General features: G+C 45.5%; 1 protein-coding gene across 6 annotated transcripts in view; it reads right to left on the reverse strand.

The window, feature by feature from the left end:
• Window positions 1–24619, reverse strand: part of Itpr1 (inositol 1,4,5-trisphosphate receptor, type 1) — a 296948-nt gene that overhangs the window by 271858 nt on the left and 471 nt on the right. For all 6 annotated transcript variants that reach the window (XM_013010462.1, XM_013010458.1, XM_013010461.1 and 3 more), the window contains exons 2-3: window positions 23866–23943; window positions 1229–1336 (exon numbers count right to left, since the gene is read on the reverse strand). In XM_013010462.1, the coding sequence (XP_012865916.1) occupies window positions 1229–1320 (92 nt within the window). In that variant the 5' untranslated portion in view covers window positions 1321–1336; window positions 23866–23943. The remainder of the gene's footprint in view (window positions 1–1228; window positions 1337–23865; window positions 23944–24619) is intronic.

The raw sequence follows: 24619 nt of genomic DNA on the forward strand, positions 1-24619 counted from the left end.
CTTATGGAGACCAAATCTTTTCTGCCTCAACCTCAACCTCCCAAGAGCTGAGATTTACAGGTTTGGGTAACCATGCCCAAGCTATTGGCTACATTTTCAGTTCTAGGGTTTTGAGCACAGGGCCTCACACTTGCTAGATATGTGTTCTCCTACTTTAGGCCTAGCCCTAGCTCCTTTTTGCTTTAGTCTGCTTTTCAATAGGGTCAAACGGTGATCTGCCTATTTCTGCCTCTCAAGTAACTGGGATTACTGGCATGAGCTGAAAACGAAACTTTTATTCAGTGCAAACACAGATGTAATCAAGGTATAATTCTTTATCTGATATGATTTCCTCCTTGAGGGTAGAGTAACCTGAATGAGAATTTGGGAATAGTCACTGCTCACAAACACCTGAAAATAAGCATACTTTCAATGGCAGCCATCACCAAAAGGGAGATTCGGGCTGCTTCTAAGAATGGGGTTTTGGAGAGGCTACTGACCTGCCTTCCCTCCATGTACTGGAGACCGCCTCTAACCAAATTCAACAAAGCCACTCGGGCCTAACTACTCCTTCCGACACAAAGACAGCTGAGACTGTTCCAGACTGTTCTAAAGGTAGCCATGTAGGTTCTCCATTCTGCCCATGTCTGCCTTTGAGACTACTTTTCACTTATTCTCCTAGACAGTAAGTGGAGGAGGAAGGGAAGAGGGGGAGGCGGGGAGGCGGGGAGGCGGGGAGGCGGGGAGGCGGGGAGGGAGGGAGGCACTACAGAAGGAGTATACGGTGGTGTGTATTCAGACTTCTGAAGAAAGACTTAAGGGAGCACAAGCAAGTGAATACACCAAACTCTGCAGTATGAAACTTTCCAGTGTACTCTGCAATTCAGCTTCTTGGGAGGCGGGGATCTGAGGATTGTAGTTGGAAGCCAACTCAGGAAGGAAAGTCTGTGGGACTCTTATATCCAATTAACCATTAAAAAAGCTGGAAGTGGAGCTGTGGCTCAAGTGGTAGAGTGCCAGACTTAAACAAAAGTAACTCAGAAACAGTGCCTAGGCCATAAGTACAAGTCCCAGGACTGGCACACTGGAACACATGCACGCACGCATACACACACACGCACGCAAGCACGCACGCACGCACGCACACACACACACACACACACACACACACACAAATCACCCTTTTGAAGCACATGTGGTAGTGTCTGTAACAAATCCTGTCACAGAAGAAGAAGTCAGGTGCTCTTACCCCAAGGTGCTGATGAATCCATTGGTCGATCCCTCCGCGTACAGAGAACAAATGTCTCCAATATGCAGGAAGCTAGACATTTTGTCAGACATGTCTTCCTTGAAAATCCTAGACAAAGTAAAGTATGCAATGCTATTAGAAAAGAAATGCTGCTCAGCAGAGGCAAAAAAAAAAAAAATTGTCACCAAGAGTTGGCTTCGCTTAATTTTTCAAAGTGCCTTACTTAAAAGTTAAATTTAAATCTGAGTCTGACAGGCAAGCAATCCCAGGAGCCGAGGGAGAACATATGCAACATCTTTTCCAGTGTGTTATTTAATCTCAGGATATTCCAACCACAATAACATTTGTTCCTAACAAAACCACGCCTGAATCAGATTCCACAAGTTGAGGACCCTAAATAATACACAGTGGGTGTAATGCCTACGGGGAACTGGGCCAAGACCTCTGCTGTGATAAAGGAGTTGGAAAGTCTGACTTATGAAACATTCACATATTCAATTTGCCTCGGGGAACGTTAGGTCAGAAGGAAACACCTGGTAGAAAACTTGGTCTGGCAAAGCCATGGAGCTTGGACCGAGGTAGCAAAGCAGCAGAATGACATTAGTAAAAAGGAAACTTGGTACCAAATGCCACAAAACCCTAGCAGCCTTTTAAACGTTCAGCAACTGTACACATTTTACCCAAATGCTAAATTATTTTCCTTCTCATCCTTCACCCAGAAACACTTTCGGGGGCAGAAAGGTCATGAGCCAGCACCTGACCCAAAACCATATACATCTGCGTAAGAATAAGGTTCTCTGGCCAGGAACCTAGCAGGCAGGGGCAGTCCCACAAAATAAATGCTCCAAAGACTAGGGGAATCTCTGCACAGCCCAGAAATCATTAAACACAAACACATACAAATATCAACAAAAATATTGAAATGATTCATAAAAACAGCTTTCATCAAGGCCATAAATATTGAGGAATGGGAGCCAATTGCAAAAAGCTAAACTGACATTTCAAAAACAAACTCAGCTATGTAGGAACACTAAGCCTGGGTTGGGCAGCAGCTAATTCTCCAGTATAGTCACGGCCTCAAGGCCAGACTCCCTTACACACCTTTCCCCAGCTACTCATCAGGCTCTACCCCAGAGACCAGGACACTCCCCAAGCCTCAAAGAGTTGTTATGCATGATCAAAGTAGTCTCCTCTACACCTGCTGAGGGCCAAGGTTTCTTTTAAGAAGAACTGGGCAGCAGGGATGAGCAGGAAGTGGCAGGAAGCATTCTCCTCCCTTACACAGGAATGCCTGTGGCAGAAAGCGGACCCTTATGGAAGCTCAGTTCCCTGCTTATGAGAAGCTGCAGGGAAAAACCGATCCCTGCCCTCAACAACCCAGCATTGCACAGGAGATGCAGAGGGAAGTAGCAACTGAGAACATGGAATGATACATGGAAGAGCCCATATCTCTCCACTTGGGAGAAAGACACACGGATAGAAGGCAGAGGGACAGTCTGCCAGGCACTGCTCTCTGGGATCCCGTTAATCACTGTGCCATTTCCTCTAAGGTTGCTAGTATACTGGAAGGCAAACCAATGCTTCAAATAACATCCACAGCCAGAGAGGTGGTACCAATGGAAAACACCCGGGACACAATATTTCCTTCACGAGCAGTTGCTTATTTACTTATAGGCCATTCAAGGGTTTGAACTCAGGGGCTGGGAAGATGGCTCAGTGGTAGAGTGCTTGCCTTGCATGCATGAGGCCCTGGGTTCGATTCCTCAGCACCACATAAGCAAAAAGAAAAAAGCCGGAGGTGGTGCTGTGGCTCAAGTGGTAGAGTGCTAGCCTTGAGCTGAAGAGCTGAGGGACAGCGCCCAGGCCCAGAGTTCAGGCCCCATGACCGGAGCCAAGAAAAAAAAAAAGGGTTTGAACTCAGGGCCTTGCACTTGCAAGGCAAGTGTTCCACCACTGAACCACACCTCCACACTTGGTCATAATGGGCCAGAAAGTCGGCATACTCCTGACTCCTTAGGGGGAGGTACTGGGGATGGAATTCGGGGCCTTACGCATGTTGGCTGGGCAGGTGCTCTGCCACTGAGCTCCACTCCCCAGCCTGACTAGTTGTAAGTGACAAAAACAGGCCATCGTGTACAATGAATACACAAAATGGGTTGCTTTTCTTTCTCTGGAGGTGGGGATGGAACCCAGCACTTTGCACATGCCAGGCAAGTACTCCAACTAAGGGGTATCCCCAACTCCTGGGACCAATTACTGGAAAATAATTTATCAGAATTCTGAGTCAGCCAAACTTGTGTCTACTCACCCTGGCCTCTCAAAGTGACCCTGGAGAATTGCCCGATGGAGGAGACAACTGCTCGGTGCTTACACAAGACTAGAGCTACTGTCTTCGGACCTGCACCACCTTACTAAAAGGCTCCAATTCTTTCACGCAAGGAACACAATCCCTTCAGGTTCCAGGCCCGTAAGCAGGAGACACAATGCCATGCTCTGCAATGGCACACATGACATACCCAGTGTTGCCTGTAGCTCATAGCTCTAACAGCTGCATGGACACTGACTGCATTTCTATCGTGAATATGCTGCACCTTTCCATCCCAAGCTTAACAGCTAACATCTGCCAAGCACCGCCATGCCCAACCCCTTTGCTAATATATATAAATATTCTCCTTTCCGAATCTTCATGACCACACCATGAGACAGGGAGCACTACTGCTCCTGTTTTATTGTTGGGGAAACCGAGGCAAAGAGAGGTTAAGATGTTCAAGCAAGTCAGAGCCAATCAGCAAAGCAGGATGGTCAGAGTCACAGCAGGCCAGGCCCCTCTGATTCTGAAGTGCAGCTGCTTCTCAAGAGTAGGACACAGACTAAACCTTTAGCCATCTTATTCACTCAGTGGTAAGGTTACGGAGCAAGAACTCATTTGTTTCCCTTGTGGAGAATTCTATTTCCCAGTTGTTCCACTGCAACTGTGGAACATTTGCATAAATCGGAAGAAAGAAAACAAGCATCTCCCCTTTCGCAGGTATACTTAGTAAGTAGACAAGATAATTGAACAATAACCTGTAGCCACATTTTACATTGCCCCTTGAAAATATAGACCAGGACACACACCACAACTAATGATCCTTGACTAGGCAATGTGCCAGGGGTCCCAATTACACAACCACCCAAAAGGGAACCAGGACAATTTCTTCCCGGGAGCCCTGGACAGCAATTCCCCTTACAGGGACCAGAAAGAGGCCTCCGGGTCCAGCTGGAAACCTTAGGAGGTCGGCCTGGCCAGCCTACCTTTTAATGAGATGAGGGAGGAGAGACCCTGGAGCAATTATCAGTGATGCAGAGAAAGGAAAACAGAGGCGGGGAAGGTGAGAGAACAGGCTGGCGGGGCAGAGGTGGGAAGTGGGTGTAGGGAGCCACAGGCCTGGAGTAATCTTCTGGAAGACTTCCTGTTGTTGGGAAGCAGGGTGGGAGAGCCTGCCTGGTTATCTGATCGGGGACCATTTGTGCTTGTGAGCTTCTAGCAGCTGTGCTCCTGGCCTGGGTGACACCAACACAATGGCTGGGGACCACTGTGAGAAAAACAGCTGGCACCAACCTGCTATCAAGCTGCAGCTGCTTAGCTGTGGGACTTTGAATGCTACTGGGACATGGACGGCTTGGGGACACACAGGACACAGGCTGGGTGGTGAGCCTCAGAGCTCCACCTTGGGCCTGTTGGGTATCCACCTCTGTTTTCACAGGCACAGTGGGGATATCCTCCCTTCCAAGGGCAGTTGTTCAAGAAGAGAGAAGATAATGCTTGTCAAGGGCCTGCTATCATACATAGCACACTGGCACTGCTCACCCATGTTAGTTACTTATTTATTAATGACATTCTCTTGCCCACCCCCTTTGCCAATATATATAAATATTCTCCTTGGCCTGAAAATGATGATCCTTCTGCTTCAGCTCTGTAGTGGGTCGCTGCTGGGATTACAGGCGTGTGCCACCACACCTGGCTCCTGCTACCTAGTTTTACTGTGCTCCAGTGAAAGATAAAGTGGGATGCTAGAACCGTAGGGTTTCAAACCTTACACTCCATAAAGGAAAGGATGGCCTGTATTCAAAGCTGGCAGAGTAATGTAACGGTGGGCATATATTTTACTTTAGGGGAAAGTAATTATCTTCCCTAGTTGTCCCGTTGGAAAAATACTCTCTTTGCTATTCATTCCTCCCACCTTCTATATTCCAGCACCTCCCCCCACCCACCCCAAACAAGCTGCATGCATTTCTATTCCTGAGCCTTTGAACATACCTCCCTCCCCTGCTACCCCAGACATTCCTCTCCCTTCCACCCCCCTCAAGTCTACCACCATTGTCTCCTTCCCTGTGACACTGCAGCCCTGTCCTATCTACAGCCTGCATGAGATGGTACTGTTTTAGGCGACTGTTTTCAACAATGAACCAACTCCAAGTCCACACTGTAGGATCAAGGCCCTTTCTATGAGAAATATAGAAACACTTGGTCCCTAGAAAGACTCTGACTTTCAGCCCCAGTGACTCTCTCCTCCAAGGGAAGAATCAGCTTAGGGATGATGACAAGGGTGAAAGCCACCCTTCGAAGGCCTGCGTGTAAATTCCAGCTTCAGGAATTGCCCGCCATGTGTCCTTAAGCAACTGACATAGCATCTTTGAACTCTGCTCCCTTCAGTGTAAACAGGCGGATGGCAGGCCTTCCAATCTCCAGGGTTATGATGAGGAGTACACCAAACAATCTACTCAAGTGCCGGACAGAATACCATATTCACACCATATGCTCCTTTATATGTTTCTGAACAAGACCGACTCCTTCAAATTTTTCACTCACCTCAGCCCAGGCATTGTATTCCCCTGCCTGAAATAACATTTCTGACCCTGCCGACACTGCTGGAATACGCTTCAAGAAGCACGGACTCAAAGAAGCACCGGCTTCAAGACCTTCAGATCTTCACTAAGCCATTGGAACTGTTGATACTGGTACTGCCGCTTGGGGTCCCTGCTTCACAACTCCCCCTCCTCCACCACCAACATCAAAACGAGGTTCCCTGCTGGGGAAGGTCTTCAAAGGGATGGTAATTCAATTATTTAGGACCTCTTCCACTTTGGTGTTAAAACAGGTCAAACCACAGTCTCCTGGAGAAAGAACTGGGTTTATTTCATTGTGAGTAGCTTAAGACAAGCTTTTAGATTTTGTTTTTCTTCCCATGCTTAGATTTTGGCAGAAACGCATTGATTGTCATTTTACCATCTATTATTTTCTCCTGCACACACTTAAGTGATAACATTATATTCCTCTTCCAAAAAAAAAAAATTAACTTCCACCTACACACAATTCAGGATTTAAAAGTTCGGAACTCTTGAAACTGAGACGAAATTAGAACACTCCTTAACCAAGAAGTTACCCGAGGTAGCCATCACCTGTCACTAAGGCCGGACCAGGAGAAGCTCAGTGCGTGGGCATCAAAACTACAGACCTGTCAAGTTTACCCACAATGGCAAGACAAAGGAGGGGGCCGAGAGTAGAAATGGCGTGGGAGCACAAGCCAAATAGTTCCAGACACTCGGGAAACAGAGGCAGGAGAACTGTAATCCAAGGCTGGACGAGACAGAAATACCCACACCCTATCTGAAAAGTATCCTAAAGCCAAAAAGGGATGGAGGTGTGGTTCAAGTACGAGAGCATTCAAAGCAAGCACCGGGCCCAGAATTCAAAACCCAGATGACAGTGTGACCTTATATGGAGCGTTTCCAAGCCAAGTGTAGACTCAGCCACTAAAAGGACTCAATAGGAAGGTCCTCATGGGTGGTTCACCCCCCAATTATCTTCACAGTGAAAATCAGCCCTGCACTCACAGAACTCTCTCCAGAGGCCTGGGCTGTCATCATTGGCCCTCCACAAACACTTACGCTGACTGGCTTCCGCTTTCATTCGTATAACCTCAGTTGTACTGAATCAAAGAGCAATAAGGCCTCGGTATAACACAAACTCTACGTGAAGCAAAAGCTATAAGAAGAATGGAATTCAGGGATGGCAGAGGAACACGTCAGTTTTGCTATGAACAGGAAATTTGCATGTGAAGGTGCTCTTCACACAAACACACATACACACACACCTGTGCTGGCTTGTTCTTAATGACCTCTCCTCCTGTAGCACCCCTGGGCTGTGAGCTTAGCACCATCTTGCTCATTAAAACAAGTGCTCCTAGCTCCCACGTTTTCCTTGTGCTCAGAGGGAGCGTTAGCGGAGAGGCAATTGTGTGCAGCAGAAATAGCTGTGCATTTACTTCCGAACAGAAGGATGCAATACAATAGTCAGACTTAAGGACAGGCAGCAATCCATCCCTGGGGCCTTCAACGTCCCCCTCTCTCTAATGCGCCATGCCACAGTTAGAGGTTCTGTCATGCCTGCAGCCCAGGCGCCATGCCTCTCAAAGGGCCTCCACTGAGAAAGGGTCTCTCTCAAACAGCCTTGGAGAAACACTTCCAGGGCAAGACTGTTTTCTTAACAGAACCTAGGCACTCTGTCTTTCTGTTCAGCCTCACACATACATACAGTAGAACTTTCCAGAGGCTTCGCAACATCCCTGCAGACTTACAAGAGGCATAGCCATGACCGGTATGAATCTTCATGAAGCCAGACCTGCAAGTGACTTGCAGAAGTGTGAGTAAAACAATGCTGGGTTTATATATATATACATATATATATTAATGTTCTGAAAAACACAATTGTTTTTTATTTTTAACAAGTAAGCTACAGCTGGGAGCAATGGTCTCACAGGTAATCCTAGCTTACTCAGGAGGCTGAATGCTGAAGATAGCAAGTCAAAGCTGGCCTTCGGAAGGAAAAGTCCATGAGACTCTTTATCTCCAATAAACTACGGAGTAAAACCCAGAAGTGGCGCTGTGGCTCAAGTGGTAGAGTGCTAGCCTTCAGCAAAACAAGCTCAGGGACAGCACTCAGGCCCTGAGTTCAAGCCCCAGGACCAGGAAAAAAAGAAATGAAGAGGACAAGAGGGAAGAATCAGTCAAGAGTCCAATGTATATCCTACAAAATTAAGAAGAGTGAAGGAAGGAGTGGGTAGGGAGAGATGGGCGAGAACGTTGAAAGATGTGACACTGATACATTACAGTCATAAACTGCTTTGTTAAATGGCAACTCCTTTGTCCAACCTAACCAAAAATATATACAAAAAGGAGCTACTATATGTTGATATATAATTTTAACCATTTTAAATATTATCTTAGGGTCATTTCTAATATGACAAATACAGAGACAACTCAAATGGCAGAAGTATTGGGAGGTTCCTTAACAGATTTTACAAATATAAAGAGCTTCTGGGAGTCACAAGTTTGAGAGAAAAAAATTCTGACATTTTCTTTGAGATTCAGTCTGGCACTATGGGTTTAGTACATACTCTGTACCAACACATTGAAAAATTAGCTGTAAATAATTAGCTGTTCTATCTATCCAGGCCCAGAGCAAATCACTAAATCTAAAGTTTCAATGTTAAGAAAAGCCTTTTTACAATAATCTCAGAAACAGCCATCGTAAATCCCAAGTTGAGAGCGGCTCTCTAGTTAAAATGGGGCTCATTTTAATCACACTGTATAAACACGCTAGACAAAATGCAAAAAATTCAACCGAACTGCCAGGGATTTCGAGAGCAGCCACCACAATATGAAACTGTAACCCTCCATCTGATTCACTAGATTTATTGAGTTACCAAATGCCACCACTATGGTAGCACTAGGCTATAGGACAAAACCAAGTACAATCCACCCTCAGGATACACTCTTCTAATGAAGGCAGGCAGACAACAACAAATGGGGTAAAACAAGCAAGGCAGGGCAGGGAGAGCTTGGAGTGAGGGAGACTGATTGGAACATAGTGTAAATATGTGTGGAAACAAAATCTCCTCTGTGTAACTATATAACTATATAAAATAATAATATAAAGCTGGACATCAGTGGCTCACACCTATAATCCTCAGCGTTCAAAGCCAGTCTGGACAGGAAAGCCTGTGAGACTCTTACCTCCAATTAACCACCCAAAAGCCTGAAGTCGGGGTGTGTCTCAAGGGGTAAAGTGCTAGCCTTGAACAAAAAAGCTCAGGGAAAGTGTTCAGACCCAGAGTTCAAGCTCCAAGACTGGCACAAAGAAAGACAATAATAATAATAGTCGTAGAAGTAGTAGTAGTAATAATAATAATAGTAATGGTAATAATTTTTAAAAGCAAGGCAAATCAGACAAGTAAATACAATAAATTCCAGCCAGGCTAGGAAGCTGGGTGCGGTGGCTCACACTTGCAATCCTAGCCGCTCATGCAGCCACTGGGAGAATTGCAGACTTTGGCAAAATGTTCTTAAGACCCCATCTCAACCCATAAAAATCTGGGTACCATGGTACACGTACTACACATACTCATCTCAACTACAAGGGATACATAAATAGAAGAATCACAGACTGGAGAGAGGGAGGCTAGTTAAGAGCCTAATTTGAAACATAATGAAAGCAAAAAGAGTTGGGTGTGTGTCTCAACTGGTAAGTGCCTGCACAGCAAGTACAAAGCTCTGAGGACACAGCTCTGACAGGGGAGTGGGGCTGGGTGGTGGAGCTCTTGCCTAGCACGCACAAGATGCACCGTCTTAAAAGGGTGATGTGATTGAGTGGCAACTTTGGCTTACCAGGTGAGACTTTTAGGCTAAGGTTTGGAGGCAAGACTGAGGCAGCCATGTAAAAAAGTCAGGCCGTAGAGTATTTGGGGCAGAGCACAAAGAGCAAGAACAAATGCCCTGTGGCAGGAAAGACCTCAGCAAGTTCAGGAAAGAGAAAGGCAGCCACACAAAGTCTACAGCATTCATGGCAAGGGAGAACATACAGGAGAAGTTTAGACCATCTCCTTGCCTCCCCCTCCCCTCCCCCCTCCCCACCATCTTCCCCCGTCGTGCTGGGCTTTACACAGGGACCTTTTATGATGGGAAAGTTAGTAGGCTCGATCAAATTGATCAAATGGCTTGCTTTTGGCCCACAACTTCCTCCTCTGTGAAATGGGGATAATGAGGGGCTTCCTAGTGGAGCTGTCTTGAGGTTTCAATGAGAGAAAGAAAATAACAGGCTTATACAGCACATGGGAAGTAAAGTAGAGGAAATCACCCCCTGGCTGCTGGTACCTTCTAATCCGCTCTGCCCTTTCTCCTCTCTACTCTTTGGGAACTTGTCAGGGCTGACACACAGGTTGAGGACCACCTTACTAGCCCCCAAGTCCAAATGAGGAGCCTATGTCCCAGCAGGACATACCGGCAGCACAGTCCCCCCATAATCCCTAATGAAGCAGAGCCCGCGCTTCCCTGCAGCATGCATGGGGAAGAGACCCCACATCCCACTCAGGGTGACACGCGTGAGTATTCCCTTCTGTCACCAAGCTTCGCCACTCGGCCCCACAAGCACCACGGCACTTGGGAGTTATTCTGCTCTTGAGAATCACGGCCAGTGAAAATCTGTCAGCCCTCTCTGTTCTCCCACTGCATATCCATCCTCTCTATCCCCTAAAAAACAAAGCTTCCAAAGATCCTTCAGCGCTAGTTGGATGGCCTCTTGCTTTAAAAACAGTACAAATCAGAAAGGCTGCTCTGAGGTTATATGGCGAAGACGCGACGCGAAGACCAGGGCTTAGGCATAAAGGCACACCTGGCAATCCAACAGATGGCACCCTAGAACTGTGGCCAAAGACCAGTAGACAAAGGCATCATCTCACTTTTAGGTCAGGCCACTCCCCCTGGGCAGGTTAACCACAGATAAGAGCTTCCCACATCACCAGACTTCCAGAGGGCAACGAAGGAAGAGCTCATGGCTGGCACGTGATCAACCTGACAGGAAGTCAAGGAAGCTCCCTGCAGAGGAGCACAGGTTTCCTCCGCGTGTCCTCAGCCAGGCGCATGTGCGGGGATGTGGCTGCAACTATGGGCCAGAGAACACCCAACACCTTGATGGCTGACTCCACCCAGAGGGAGAAAAAGGGCTCCTTCACAGGCAGCAGCCTCTGCTTCTGTTTCCTGGGCACTCTTGGGTTAATTTCAGAACTTCATTTAGGCAAAGAAGCTGGATGATGGTCCTCTGTGTTGTGAAAGGAGAATGAGCAGAATCCTTTGCAGCTGGACACAAGGCCACCTTTTCCCCACCCACAGCCACACATGGCCTCCTCCCGGCCTTCTCGTCCGTTCTGGTCCGTTAACACTGATCAGACCATCCTCAGAATCACAGGGAGGCCTCCCCACGCCTCCCCACATTCACTCACTCTGCTGGAGCCAGGCTTCCCCGCCCCAGCAGAGGAAATCACACCATGGTGCTTCCCGTGCTTTCGTTTTCAGCCAGTCCCAAAGGAAGTCGCCAGCTCAGGAGTTTCAATGTAAAGCAGGGCCCGCATGACTATCTCAAGAAATAACCATCGTGAATCCAAAGCTCAGAGCAATGCATGCACATGCATGCACATGCATGCATGCGCGCGCACACACACACACGCACACACACACGCGCACACACACACACACACACACACACACACACACCCCTGCCTTCTTACAAACCCATCTCTGAAACAGTCTATTCTTCAAACAGATCCACCTTCTACAAGTTGTTCCTCAAAACAAGATGCCAATACTGACATTGCTCTTAGGTCACCTCAAGATCAAAGTTAGAGAAGCCAACCAAAAGCTTAAAATTCGCCAGAGGACTTAAGGTTTGGCAGATAAAAAGAACATTTAGCCAAAATTCCGCTTTTTACAGGTGGAAAACCTGACTGACAGACCAACCTGACTGAGCCCCATTGATTTCCTGGAGGTCACACAGTAGATTGGTAGCTAAAGCAAGACCCCAGGGTCCAAGAGCACTGAGGAACACCCCTTTGCCTTTACGGCCTACACCACAAAGAACCAGCAAATCAATTTAGGTCAACATCCTCAGATAGCCAAGCCTCAGGAAGTCTGGGAACTAGACCCTAGGGTGGTTTCTTGCCCTGGCACTACTGACACAGCAGGAGGTGGATTTGGATCATAGGCCCTGCTCCAATGCACTACTATGTTGAGAGAAACAGAGCAGCCCTGGCCTCTGCCAACTCAATGGCCGCAGCACCCCACCCCAATGCAAGCAACGTGTTTCTTGACAATGCCAAATTCTCCCCTCACCCCCACTGAGAGCCACTGAGCCAGGATTTGTCATTATACAACTTGGTGGCCATGAGCTGAAACTGGTGTTTTTTGTACCTAGTCTAGAAGAGGAAGCAGATGCACAGATGTGCAATACTTCATGTACACCCAAGAAGCAGTTGCCACTGGGTGCCTGGGAGACCTCATTCTGTGGTCAGCAAGGCAGTTTTAGCACCACCTGACAGCTACTTCGTTTTGCTACCACATTCTTGCTTCTACTTTCCTTAATTAATATTGACCACCTCCCAAGATGCATGTCTTCTAAAGAGCTGGAAAGAGCAACATCTCAAAGGCTATTCAAGAGGGCGGCTTAATACATTGCTATGTGGTCCTCATACCACACTCTACTCTTAAAAAAAAAAAAAAGCCAATTCAAGGAATTGGCCAATTCTGCTGGGTTCAGGTGGCTGATGCTTATAATCCTAGCCAATCATAAGGCTGAAATCTGAGGATCATGGTTTGAAGCCAGCCATACCAGGCAGAAAAGTCCGTGAGACTCTCATCTCCAACTAACCATCAAAAAGCCAGAAGCTGTGGCTCAAGTGGTAGAGTGCTAGACTTGAGTAAAGAAGCTCAGGGACAGTGCCCAGTCTCTGAGTTCAAGCCCAAGGCCAGCACTAAAAAAAATTAATCTGCTGAATGCCAGTTACTCACACTTATAATCCTAGCTACTCAGGAGGCTGAGATCTGAGGACTGTGTTTGGAAGCCAGCCAGGGCAGGAAAGTCAGTCAGACTCATCTCCAATTAACCAGCAAAAAGCTAGAAGTGAGCCAGGCGCCAGTGGCTCACGCCTGTAATCCTAGCTACTCAGGAGGCTGAGATCTGAGGATCCCTGTTCAAAGCCAGCCCAGGCAAGAAAGTCCGCAAAATTCATCTCCAATAAATTCATCTCCACCAGAAAACTGGAAGTGGCGCTGTAGCTCAAGTGGTAGAGCGCTAGCCTTGAGCTGAAGAGCTGAGGGACAGCGCCCAGGCCCAGAGTTCAAGCCCCACAACCAACAAACAAAAGAAATGCTAGAAGTGGAGCTGAAGTTCCGAAAATCTTAAGGGCAGTCTTCAGGTACTGAGTTCAAGCCTCAATAGTAGCATGCACACACATGCACATACACACATGCATATGTGCATACACACACAATTGGATTGGCAGAGAGGGACAATAAAAGTAAGATTCTTTTGAAAAGCAGCCTGCACTTTCTAAGATAGAGTATGTATATGAATTACTTCATTCAACAAATATTTTGGGAGCACTTCTTATGTGCTAGGTACTCTGTGGGTTAAAACTGAAAAGGTCCATGAAAGAGAGAGAGATAGAGAGAGAGAGGTGGGGGGAGGAGGATCAAGTGTCATCAAGTTTCAAATGACAGAAAAGTTTTCAAGAATCAGGAAATGCTTCTCAGAGTAGAAAACATTTGGGCTGGATCCTAAAGGACAGAAGGATTTGGCAATAGGGGCAAGAGAGGGTGGGGGAATGCACAAGAGGCAGAACATGGAAACACACGCGAAACATCTCTAAGCCTGGAGGTTACATCAGCTTGTTCTGTTCCGAAGTATGTATTTTTTGCTTTGGCAAAATAAAATGACTTCCCAAATAAAGCTCCTCCTTCAGAGGCAAGTGAATACCAAGGAACATGGAGACTAAACAGTCTTTTCATACATTGAGATTTCTGATGAGTAACCAAGCTACTGATGAGTTGCACCAAATTGCCTATAGTTCTGCTGATAAAGATTCTGAGACATTATAAAGCATCAATTCCTCAAAGTAGCTGCTAACATGCAGTGACTTTTTTTTTTTTAAATCTCTGAGTGATTTCACAACTCCAGTATGTTCTACAGGTAGCTTGCGGTCTCTTTCTATCTCTATGTAAACAGCCAATAAAAGCAGTCCCAAATTAAGCATGAAGTCTTCATTGTTTTATTTTTATCAGATAGAATCAATTCTGCCAGAACTATTTACTGTCATCTGGGCTTAGTGGTTTAGCCAACCTCTCCACTTACTGAAAAAGAAGTGTGGGGCTGCTAGGGAAGTACAAAGGTCAGTGGTAACAGGTGAGAGCCAGCTGGGAGAAGACAAAGTCTCTATAAACACGTTAGATTAAGCCAGGCAACCAGTGGCTCACACCTGTAATCCTAGCTACCCTGGAAGCTGAGATCTGAGGATCGAGGGCCAAAGCCAGCCCAAGCAAGAAAGTCCATGAGACTCTTTATCTCCAATAAACTACTTAGAAAAAGCTGGAAGTGGCACTGTGGCTCAAGTGGTAGAATGCTCACCTTGAGCCAAAGAAGCTCAGGGACAGTGCCCAGGTCCAGAGTTCAAGCCCCAGGACTGAACAACAACAACAACAAAAAACATTAGATTGACAGGGCTGGTTGTTCATGCCTGTAATCCTAGCTACTTAGGAGGCTGAGATCTGAACATTGTGGTTTGAAGCCAGCCCTGGCAGGAGAGTCCGTGAAACACTTAGCTCCAATTAATCACCAGAAAACTAGAAGTGGCGCTGTGACTCAAAAGCTCAGATACAGCGCCCTAAATTCAAGCCACATGGCCAAATACATGCATGCATGCATACATACATACATTAGACTACAGCTGACCCTGATAGCTCATATCTGCAGACCTACCAACTCAGGAGGCTGAGATCCAGAGGATCACCACTGAAAGCCAGACCAGACAGAAAAGTCAATTAGATTCCACATTCAAAATAACCAATAAAAAGCTAGGTTGGGGCACATGGTTCAAGTGGCAGTGCACCAACTGAGCAAGCAACCCAAGAAGAGAGAAGTCCTGAGTTCAAATCCCAGTAACGGTCAGGGACTAACATGAATAATCTGTCACTGATCAAAGATGGACAATGTAATCATCTATACAGATAACCACACAAAGAGAAAACATGTTTAAAATGGGTCCTGTGGCTCATGCCTATAATCCTAGCTACTCAGGAGGCTGAGATCTGAGAATCCTGGTTCAAAGCCAGCCCAGTCAGGAATATCTGTGAGACTCTTATGTCTAATTAGCCACTAAAACAATCCAGTGGAGCTGAGTCTTAAGCGGTAGAGCACTCGTTTTTGAACAGAACAAAAATCAGGTAGGAACAGTGTCCCGGCCCTGAGTTCGAGCCCCATGACCAGCTCAAAAAAAATTAAATGCATGTATTCATAATGCAACAACAACATAACCCACTTTACCAGGGGATGGGGGCTTCTGATACCAGTACACAGGCTACTTTAAAGAGGGGTGTCTGTGCTGGAAGTGCACAGCGGGCACCACCAGGCAGCCACTAACCATTCAGTGCCACTAGCACTTCCAGGATTGTGACAACCAAAAGGCATTGCCAAGTGCCCCACAACTGATGACCACAGCCATGGAACCTGCTTTAAAAAACCCAACTTACTAGTTTAAAAGGTGCTTGGGAGGCTGAGACACAAGGACCACTTGAACCAGGAGCTGGTGACCTCCATCCCTCTACCCATCATTTCTGAGCCTTATAAAAATAACAGGTGAATATACACGGATTCGGCACTGATCCCTTCTTTCCCCTATGAATTGTACCCAGAGTAGCCAAGAACTAAATGGAAGAAATTTCTCCAATGGCTCCAGTGGCTCGTGCCTGTAATCCTAGCTACTCAGGCAGCTGAGATCTGAAGATCATGGTTCAAAGCCAGCCTGGTTAGGACAGTCTATAAAACTCTACTCTCCAATTAACTACCAAAAGGAAGGAAAAGACACTGTGGCTCAAAGTATTACAACACTAACATTGAGCACAAAAGCTCAGGGACAGTGCCCAGTCTCTTGAGTTCAAGCCCCAGGACCAGCACACACACACAAAAAAAAGTATTTCCAATAATAAATGAAAAAGGAAAACCCAAAACTATTAGACAGAGGCAGTGAGCATCAGTGGTCACAACCACCACAAGAAACATGAATTGGACCAAGCTTCTATGTCCAACTACCAAATTATGATAAACACAGGGGACAAAGGAACATGGTAAACCACACTGATATGGTCTGCAAAATTCAAACGAGAAGGAAATAGATCATCCAGTTTTTTTCCAACCACAGTGATAAAATGCATGGAAAAAGAAGTGTATGCCAGGTGCCAATGGCTCATGCCAGTAACCCTAAGCTACTGAGGAGACTGACATCCAGAGGATCTCGGTTCAAACTCAGCTCTGGCAGAAATGTCCTCAAGGCTCCATCTCCATAACAACCAGCAAAAAGCCAGGCTGGAGATGTAGCTCAACTGGTAGAATACTGCCCAAGCAAGTAAGGCAAGCAAGCAGAGAGCCCTGAGTTCAAAGCCCCGCAGAGAAAAAAAAAAGTATAAATTAAAAGACATCAAACACTCGTGATACATCTAAATAATCAGAGACTAACTCAAGCTGGTGGTTACATAAATTCCAGGCATTTGTATATATATGCATATATCCCAAGGAAGAATGAAGACAGACTCAAAGTTTTTGCTTTGAGATTTTACTGTATCTCAGAAGCTAAGAAGGGAAAGCCTGGTTACATAGAAGACCACCTGGGAACACTAGGGGATATAAGCTTTTACACATTTCTAGCTCTCTACCAAAAAAAACCAATCTAGGGCTAAGAGTGTGGCTCAACTAGTAGAGCATCAAGTTCAACAATACAGTTAAAAAGAAAAAACTATGAGCACTGGTGCCTCAGGCCTATAATTCTACTCAGAAGACTGAGAGGATTGTAGTTCAAAGCCAGCCCAAAGCAGGGTGCTGGTGGCTTACGCCTGTAATCCTAGCTACTCAGGAGGCTGAGATCTGAGAATCACGGTTCAAAGCCAGCCGGGGCAGGAAAGTCCGTGAGACTCTTATCTCCAATAAACCACTAGAAAACCGGAAGTGACCCTGTGGCCCAAGCCCAGAGTTCAAGCCCCACAACCGACCAAAAAAAAAAAAAAAGCCAGCCCAAGCAAGAACATGTGCAAACTTTTTTTTTATTATTTTCTATTTTTTTTATTGTGAGAATACCGTACTGAGGGGTTACAATTACATGCGCAAGATAACGAGTACATTTCTTATCAAGGATTGTTGCCTCCTCTTTGTTTCCCCTTCCCATCCCTTCTCATACTCCTCTCCTCCCCCCCCCCCCCCCCCCCCCCCTCCCCCCCCCCCACCCCTGTCTGCAAACTCTTACCTCCAATTAACCAGCAAAAAGCTGGAAGTGGAACTATGGCTCAAGTGGTAGAGCACTGGCCTTGAGCACAAAAGCTCAGGAACACTGCCCAGGCCCTCAGGGCCTGTACAGCCCCAGGACCAGTACAAAACCAAAAGTAAATGAGCTGATTTCCAATCACAAAGACAAATACCAAAATACTGAACTGGTATGTTTGTACATACTTCCATAATCTGAGACTACGGGGAGTGTGAGGATTCAGAGGGAACAAGATCATGGCTGAAGACAGAGGAGAGATGAATAAAATGATGGATCATCATACTAATTCGTTACTTTGCATATGCTTGAGTATTTCTAGGATCCAAGCTTTCTTTTTAAACCTACAGCCCTACTATCTCACAAGATTATTTGCTCTGAACAATTGAGAAATGCTATACCATATAAGATGACTGCTTGGCTGTATCTCTGTGGAAAAATAGCTAACAGGTGAACAGGGCTGATTTCTATTCCATTTTACTGAAAAGACAGAATAAGCTAAGTGAGAGAGATTGGACTCTTGTGCTTGTTTTTGAAAGCTAATGCTGGACATTTTCTCAATGATCCCAACTTGGTGTCACTCACATGAAATCCCACCAAAGGGACAGACACCTTGGAAAACAAAATGAAAATACAGACTGCCTTTATTAATAAGAAATGATACTCAAGATGCTTTAGTGCAACAGGTAAAAAGTCGCCTTCCATGGGACTTAGATACACACATAATCTTCGCACAGCAGTGCAGACTCCAAAGCCGGAGCCCTGAGCTCAGATGGCTGGGGCTGACTTTAGGTTTTGCCACTTATCCTAACAGGAAGCTTCACATCACAGGTGATCACTGACACGATCTGTGGGCTGTTTTAGGCTTACACACGCAAGGCACCACCTCGGGGATCTGGGGAGTTGCTGATGTAGTCCTGACGTGCGAGGCAGATGGCGGGGTGGCAGGGGGCGCTGAAGGCCGGTGCTGAACTCCCAAGATCACCAAGAGGTTCTTGGGACTCTGTGCAAACCAAATGTTGGTTTTTCCCTGTCACGGAAGAAGATTCCTTTCCTATTTCAGTGAATCTCAACTCCAGGTAAGTCATGTGATAGACCAGACTGTTTGGTATGTGGTCTTCCAGCCTCATGGTCTCTTCGGAAAGGATGCCAGAGTTCAATGATCCTGAAGCCACACTGGGGATTCTATCGGAGGAATCCTCCAGGAAATCACTGCCGATTTGCAGTCAACCTCCACCCCACCTCCAACTTCAACCACCCCAGCTGGAGCCACGCTGGCCAGGGCATGTCCCACCTGCTCCTACTTCAGGACCTTTGCACTTGCTGCTCTGGACTTTATGGCTATCAACATGGCTGACTCAACCCCCTTCAGATCTCTGCTCAAACATCACCAAAGCCATTCCTAATTTGAGTATCCACCTTCAGGAAACTAAAACTGAACCTCCATCCTTCACCCTAGATCAAAAAGCTCAAAGTAAGATCTGAAAGTTTCAATCTATTACAGGAAAATGTAGAGAAAAGCCTAGAAGTTATACAACACAAGTAAATCTGAATAGAACTCCAGAGGGTGGGAGCAAGAATTGACAAATGAGACTAATGAGACTACTTCAGATTAAAGAGTTCCTGTACAGCCAAAGAAACAATCACCAGAACTAGAAACAACCCAGGCAATGGCAGTAAATTCTTCCCAGCTATTCAACTGATAAAGGATGAATGCCCAAAATATATAAATAACTCAAAAAAATGAACCATAATAAAGGAATCTGCTTAACAAATAGACAAGTGAACTAAACAGATAATTCTCAGAAAAAAATTGAAATGGCTAACACAAGGAAATGATTCTTCTAGACCCCACTAAGAGCCATCTCACTGAAGTCCAGATGGTAGCCATCAAGAAAGAGATGCTCTCATACACTGCTGGTGTTTACAAAACTAACAACAGACTTCCCTTATGACCCCACTATATCACTAGTAGGCATATATCCAAAGGAGAGTAAATCAACAAACCAGAAAGACACCCGCACACATTCCTGTTTATTGTAGCACTGCTCACAATAACCAAATGATGGGATCAGCCAAGGTGCCCAATAACAGATGAATAACAGAAGACAGTATAGGTGCATACTACAGGAATATCACAGCCATAAAGAAAACTGAAATCATGTTATCTGCAGGAAAATGGTCAGAACTGTAGAACACATGTTGAGCGAAGCAAGCCAAACTCAAAAAGCAAGATACTGCGCATTTTCACCCATATATATTCATGATTGTGAGCATACATATATACTTGTATATATAATTGCATATATGGATTAATATAAAAATGAAAAGCCTTTATACTTTTTGAATCCCTTCCTAAGTACTCTATTAACATCCTTTTATAACATGAAATTTCCTGTTTTAAGCACCGGTGTACAATCACATTATTACAGTGCTGCACCTGTGACCATCATTCATCTCCAGAACTTATTCATATTTCCAAACTAAACTCTGTGCCTATTAAACAAAGTGCCCTATCCTCTTAGCCCCAGAAACCAAATCAATACTCTGCTCTACTATTCTGACAACAAAGTATTCCTATATGAGTAGAGCCATGCGGCATGTGCCTTTCCTATCCAGCAGCTGATTTCACTTGAACGTTTCTTCAAGGGTCACCCATGTTGAAATATGTGTTAGAATTTCCTGCCTTTTTAGGAGTGAGTAATATTCCATTGTATGTACAGATTATATTTTTTTATTTATCCATCAAAAGACACTGGGTTATTTTCACCCTTTGGCTTTATGAATTAAAGAATGCTTTCAATGTAGGTATAGAAATAACTGCTCACTGGCTGGGCGCTGGTGGCTCACACCTGTAATCTTAGCTACTCAGGAGGCTGAGATCTGAGGATCGGGGTTCAAAGCCAGCCAGCCCAGGCAGGAAAGTCCGTGAGACTCTTATCTCCAGTAAACCACCAGAAAACCAGAAGTGGGGCTGTGGCTCAAGTGGTAGAGCACTTGAGCTGAAGAGCTTTGAGCTGAAGAGCTGAGGGACAGCGCCCAGGCTCAGAGTTCAAGCCCCATGACTGACAAAAAAAGAAAGACTTGCTCAAAGTCCCTTGCTTTTAATTTCTTAGGTAAAGACCTACAATGTGCTAGACCCTATAGTGATTCTTTTAATGTTTTTAAATATATTTTGAAGAACCATCATACTGTTCTCCATAGCAGCTACACCACTGAGCATCCCCATCAGAAACACACAAGGGTTCCAACTCACCTGCACCCTGGTCAATGCTTATTTTCTGGTCCTCTTTACCCTTCATTTTTGCCCACAGCACGTACTACCTGCTGAGCTATAATATGAGTCTGTCTCCCTCCTAACCCTCTTGGGTACAGACTGTTCATTGCTGTATCTCAAGTACCTGGTACACACTCAGAACTTAGTAAGTGCTCAGGAAATTTTTCAGAATACATTTGAATGATGACAAATAGGCATTCAACTCTGAGTCTAGTCTAGGGACTCTCTGATTTGAAGAGGTGATGGGTTCAGAAGTTCATTCAGCTCATCCTCATTAGCACCCATCCCAGAAGCCAGTGACATCATAACAATGGGACGGAATCATAAAAGCTATGTCAATCATGCTATTGGCCGGGCTTCATTGTATTCATTACAAGAACCATGGGGGGGGGGGGCGGAGAACCTGCAAAAATGAACTAAAAAATGAGCACAACGACTTTTAGTTAGTAATAATCCTACACGTGCGATGTATCTTATTTTTAAATATCAGACCAATAGCAAGCAAGATGGAACAGTGGTGTTGGGTAGATTCCTTAATGAGGCGGTCCGAGGACAGCTTGACCTAGAAACCTAACTCCAGACCTACTTTTATTTTGGTTTGGGTGGTTTATTTTTTTTCCTGTTGTTCATATTTGGTGTCTGTTGTTTCTTTCTTTCCTTTTTTTCCTTTAATAGCTGCTTGTGAAAAAAATATCTGAATTTCCATGAGATCATTATTAGCTAAAGAGCCATGTGAGCTTCTCCCCCCTCCCTTGGGAAGTGAATTGGTTTCACCCCACTGGATTAGTGTCAGAACTAGTTTGTCAGTCAGAGTCAATGTCTGTCCATCTGCACCAGTCTGTCTGTCACTCACTGTCTCCTCCCCTTGATGTTTCCTCACTGAAAATAATTTGAGGAAAGACAACAAGGCTTTCTGACGAAATTAATCCATTTCTTCCCTTCACCTGCAATCATTCTATCGCTCGTGAGCATCTGCAAGAAAAGATGCCCATTCTCTCCCAAAGGAAGCACTTTACATTCTAATGGATGCCACTGTCAACACCCAACGACTTTCATGGTGTCAATGTGGAATACGAAGAACTTTCCCTGTCTGGTAAGAAGGAAATCTTGATAGGATTTTCTGTTCTTATTTTGGATGAATCCAAGAGGCTATTGTGCTTTTAACAAACACATTCATGTGTACAATAAACACAACTGAAAGAAAGAAATAAAAAAAGAAAAATGTTCTGCACTACTGGCCACCCAGGCAGGCTTGAGGATGTGTGAGAGGCCTCCAGCGTTTCTCAGACTAACTGCACTTTAAACCCTCAAATCATTCTGGAAGAGAACAGCCTGACCTTTGGACCTGTTCAAACGCCTTGATGTCATTCATGATCAAGATATACCTCAGGTACAAGATGAGCCTGATGCCAGGCATAGCTAACTTTCCTCATGGTTTTGTCTGGCTTTGTTTCTTTTTATTGTCCTCCAAGTCTTTCAACGTACAGTTTTCCAAGAGACTCAGCCACATCCAACACTTCCTCAAATATCCACATTCTTTTATCTGTCTGTAGCTACATCATTTCCTTCTTATATCATTTTATCATTGGTGGGACAAAAATAAAATTAACAGTAGTATAATTATCATTTTTCCGACCTTCTCTCTTTCCTCTCCACCCTCACCCCCACCTTAGGCACATTTGTGGGATGCAGTACAGCTTCACTGCCTGGGGTTATTATAGCTTGCTTTCAAGCACTCAGGTTTCCAAATAAACTTCTATGTCAGACCTGGCTCACAAGGTTTTAATCTGCCAGTCTTGTTTTTTTGTTTTGTTTTGTTTTTAACCAACCTAGTTGAGAAGAATCTGTGGGCCCATTTCTCCTTGTCTGCACCTTATCCTGAAGGAAGGTAGCTATAGGATCTAATCTTTGGCCTTATGAGGGCCCACACAGCCATTAGTCAATAAAAGAACTCCAAGAAATAGCTACATCTCACACATCTGAATGCTTCTCACACCACCAGAACTCCTGAGGATCTTATCAACAGGAAACAAAAACACTATACTACCATAATGAAGTATCTGGCTTTTATTCTCTCATTAGAAAAGCCCAAAGATTGTAGCCCAGGGAACAGCTAAATATTTAGAATGTTAAAAAAGTTACTAAGAACAGCTGCCCACTATTACCCCACCCCCATGCGGGGTTGTTTACCCTGCTCCTTGACCATTTCAGAAGAAAAAAACTTTTGATGGCCAAATCTCCAACACTGGGGATGGACATGCACCCATTGAGACCTATATTTCTACGAGTGCAGTCTGACCATTTTGGAGGGGGAAAAATAAAAGGAGCTCTTGTGCTTATAGATAAATACTGCTCTCAGGCCACATCCCAGGACAGGCAACAAAACAATAGGTACACATGAGATTGCTCGCTGTTTGTTCAGGTGGCTTCAGTCAAGGCCCAGATGCTACTATCTTATGCTAGGAGAACTCACTTCCCTTTTTAAAGTTCTCATTCTTTGCCAGTAAGCACTTTCATTTCTTGCAATCCAAGACCTTGATGAAGCATACGGTTCATGGGAAGAAAAAAAAAAGTGACTATTTTTGAAAGAGAGAGGCATTTCATTTTTGCTTCCTTATCTTGACGAATGAAAAGTACTGTATCCTTCAGAATTAAAATCATCAGCACACTCCTCAGGCCACCAAAGGGACAGCGTTTTTACAACTCCATTTAATGAAGTTTACCCCCACCTTCACCCCCCACCTCCCCCCTCCCCCCCATAAACAGTCAGGCTGCTTTAATTCTGAGCTACCATCAAAAGAAACTCTTCCGGGCTGTCTCTGCTATTTAAAACCCTCAAAAAGGCAATGACATTTTTTTTTAAATACTCTTTCTATCTCTCCATTGCTGCTTATTCAAATGAGGACTTTAAGTAGCCTTTAAGACCAAACCTCATTTTCTGACAACACACAGGTTTCCACACTCACCTGACCAGGGTCAGGCCCTCTGCTGCCAAAGCACTGCCCAGTCAGAGATCCGAAGCCTGTGTTTCTGTGGTCAGCAACCTAAAGAGGTACAAAACAAATGAATATGAGATCATGCCAAGGGTCTCTCACCAGAAAAAAAGAAAGGAGGAAGGGAGGGAAGGAAGGAAAGAGGAAGGAAGGAAGGAAAGAGGGAGGGAGGAAGGAAGGAAGGAAGGAAGGGGCTCCAAATTCCAGGTTTCTACCTGCTTTTGCCTCCTTCCTGGTCAAGAGCACACACACACACCCCCAACCCCCTCCAAACTTGGTCAAAAGCACACACACACACACACACACACACACACGCCTACCCCAACCTCCTCCAAACTTGGCTAGCAACTTGGTTGGGACCACTTGGGAGAAGATTCCAGGTATTAAGGCTGGCTTATTTCCAGGGCCAGTGAAACCAGCCTGGCACGCACCAACTTCGAAGAGATCTCCAAGCACTTGTTCCTTTCCCCGGGCGGCACCCCCCCCCCGAAGCAGGCCACAAGGCTCAGACCCCCGCATCCTCCGTGCCCGCCCCCCACCTTCGTCCCCACTTCTTCCCGCCCGCACCCCCCTCCCCAGCTTTCTTCCGTTTTCGTGGGGTTTTTTTTTAACCCTCCCGAGTCCCCCCCACCACACGCAGACATTATTCTCCCAATCATGCAGCCGGCCAGAGGGCTACACGTTTAGAAAGACAGTTTCCTGGAGCAGACTCACTTCGGACACCCCC

The sequence above is a fragment of the Dipodomys ordii genome, unplaced genomic scaffold, assembly GCF_000151885.1.
Source record: "Dipodomys ordii isolate 6190 unplaced genomic scaffold, Dord_2.0 Scaffold12, whole genome shotgun sequence".
Lineage (NCBI taxonomy): Eukaryota > Metazoa > Chordata > Mammalia > Rodentia > Heteromyidae > Dipodomys > Dipodomys ordii.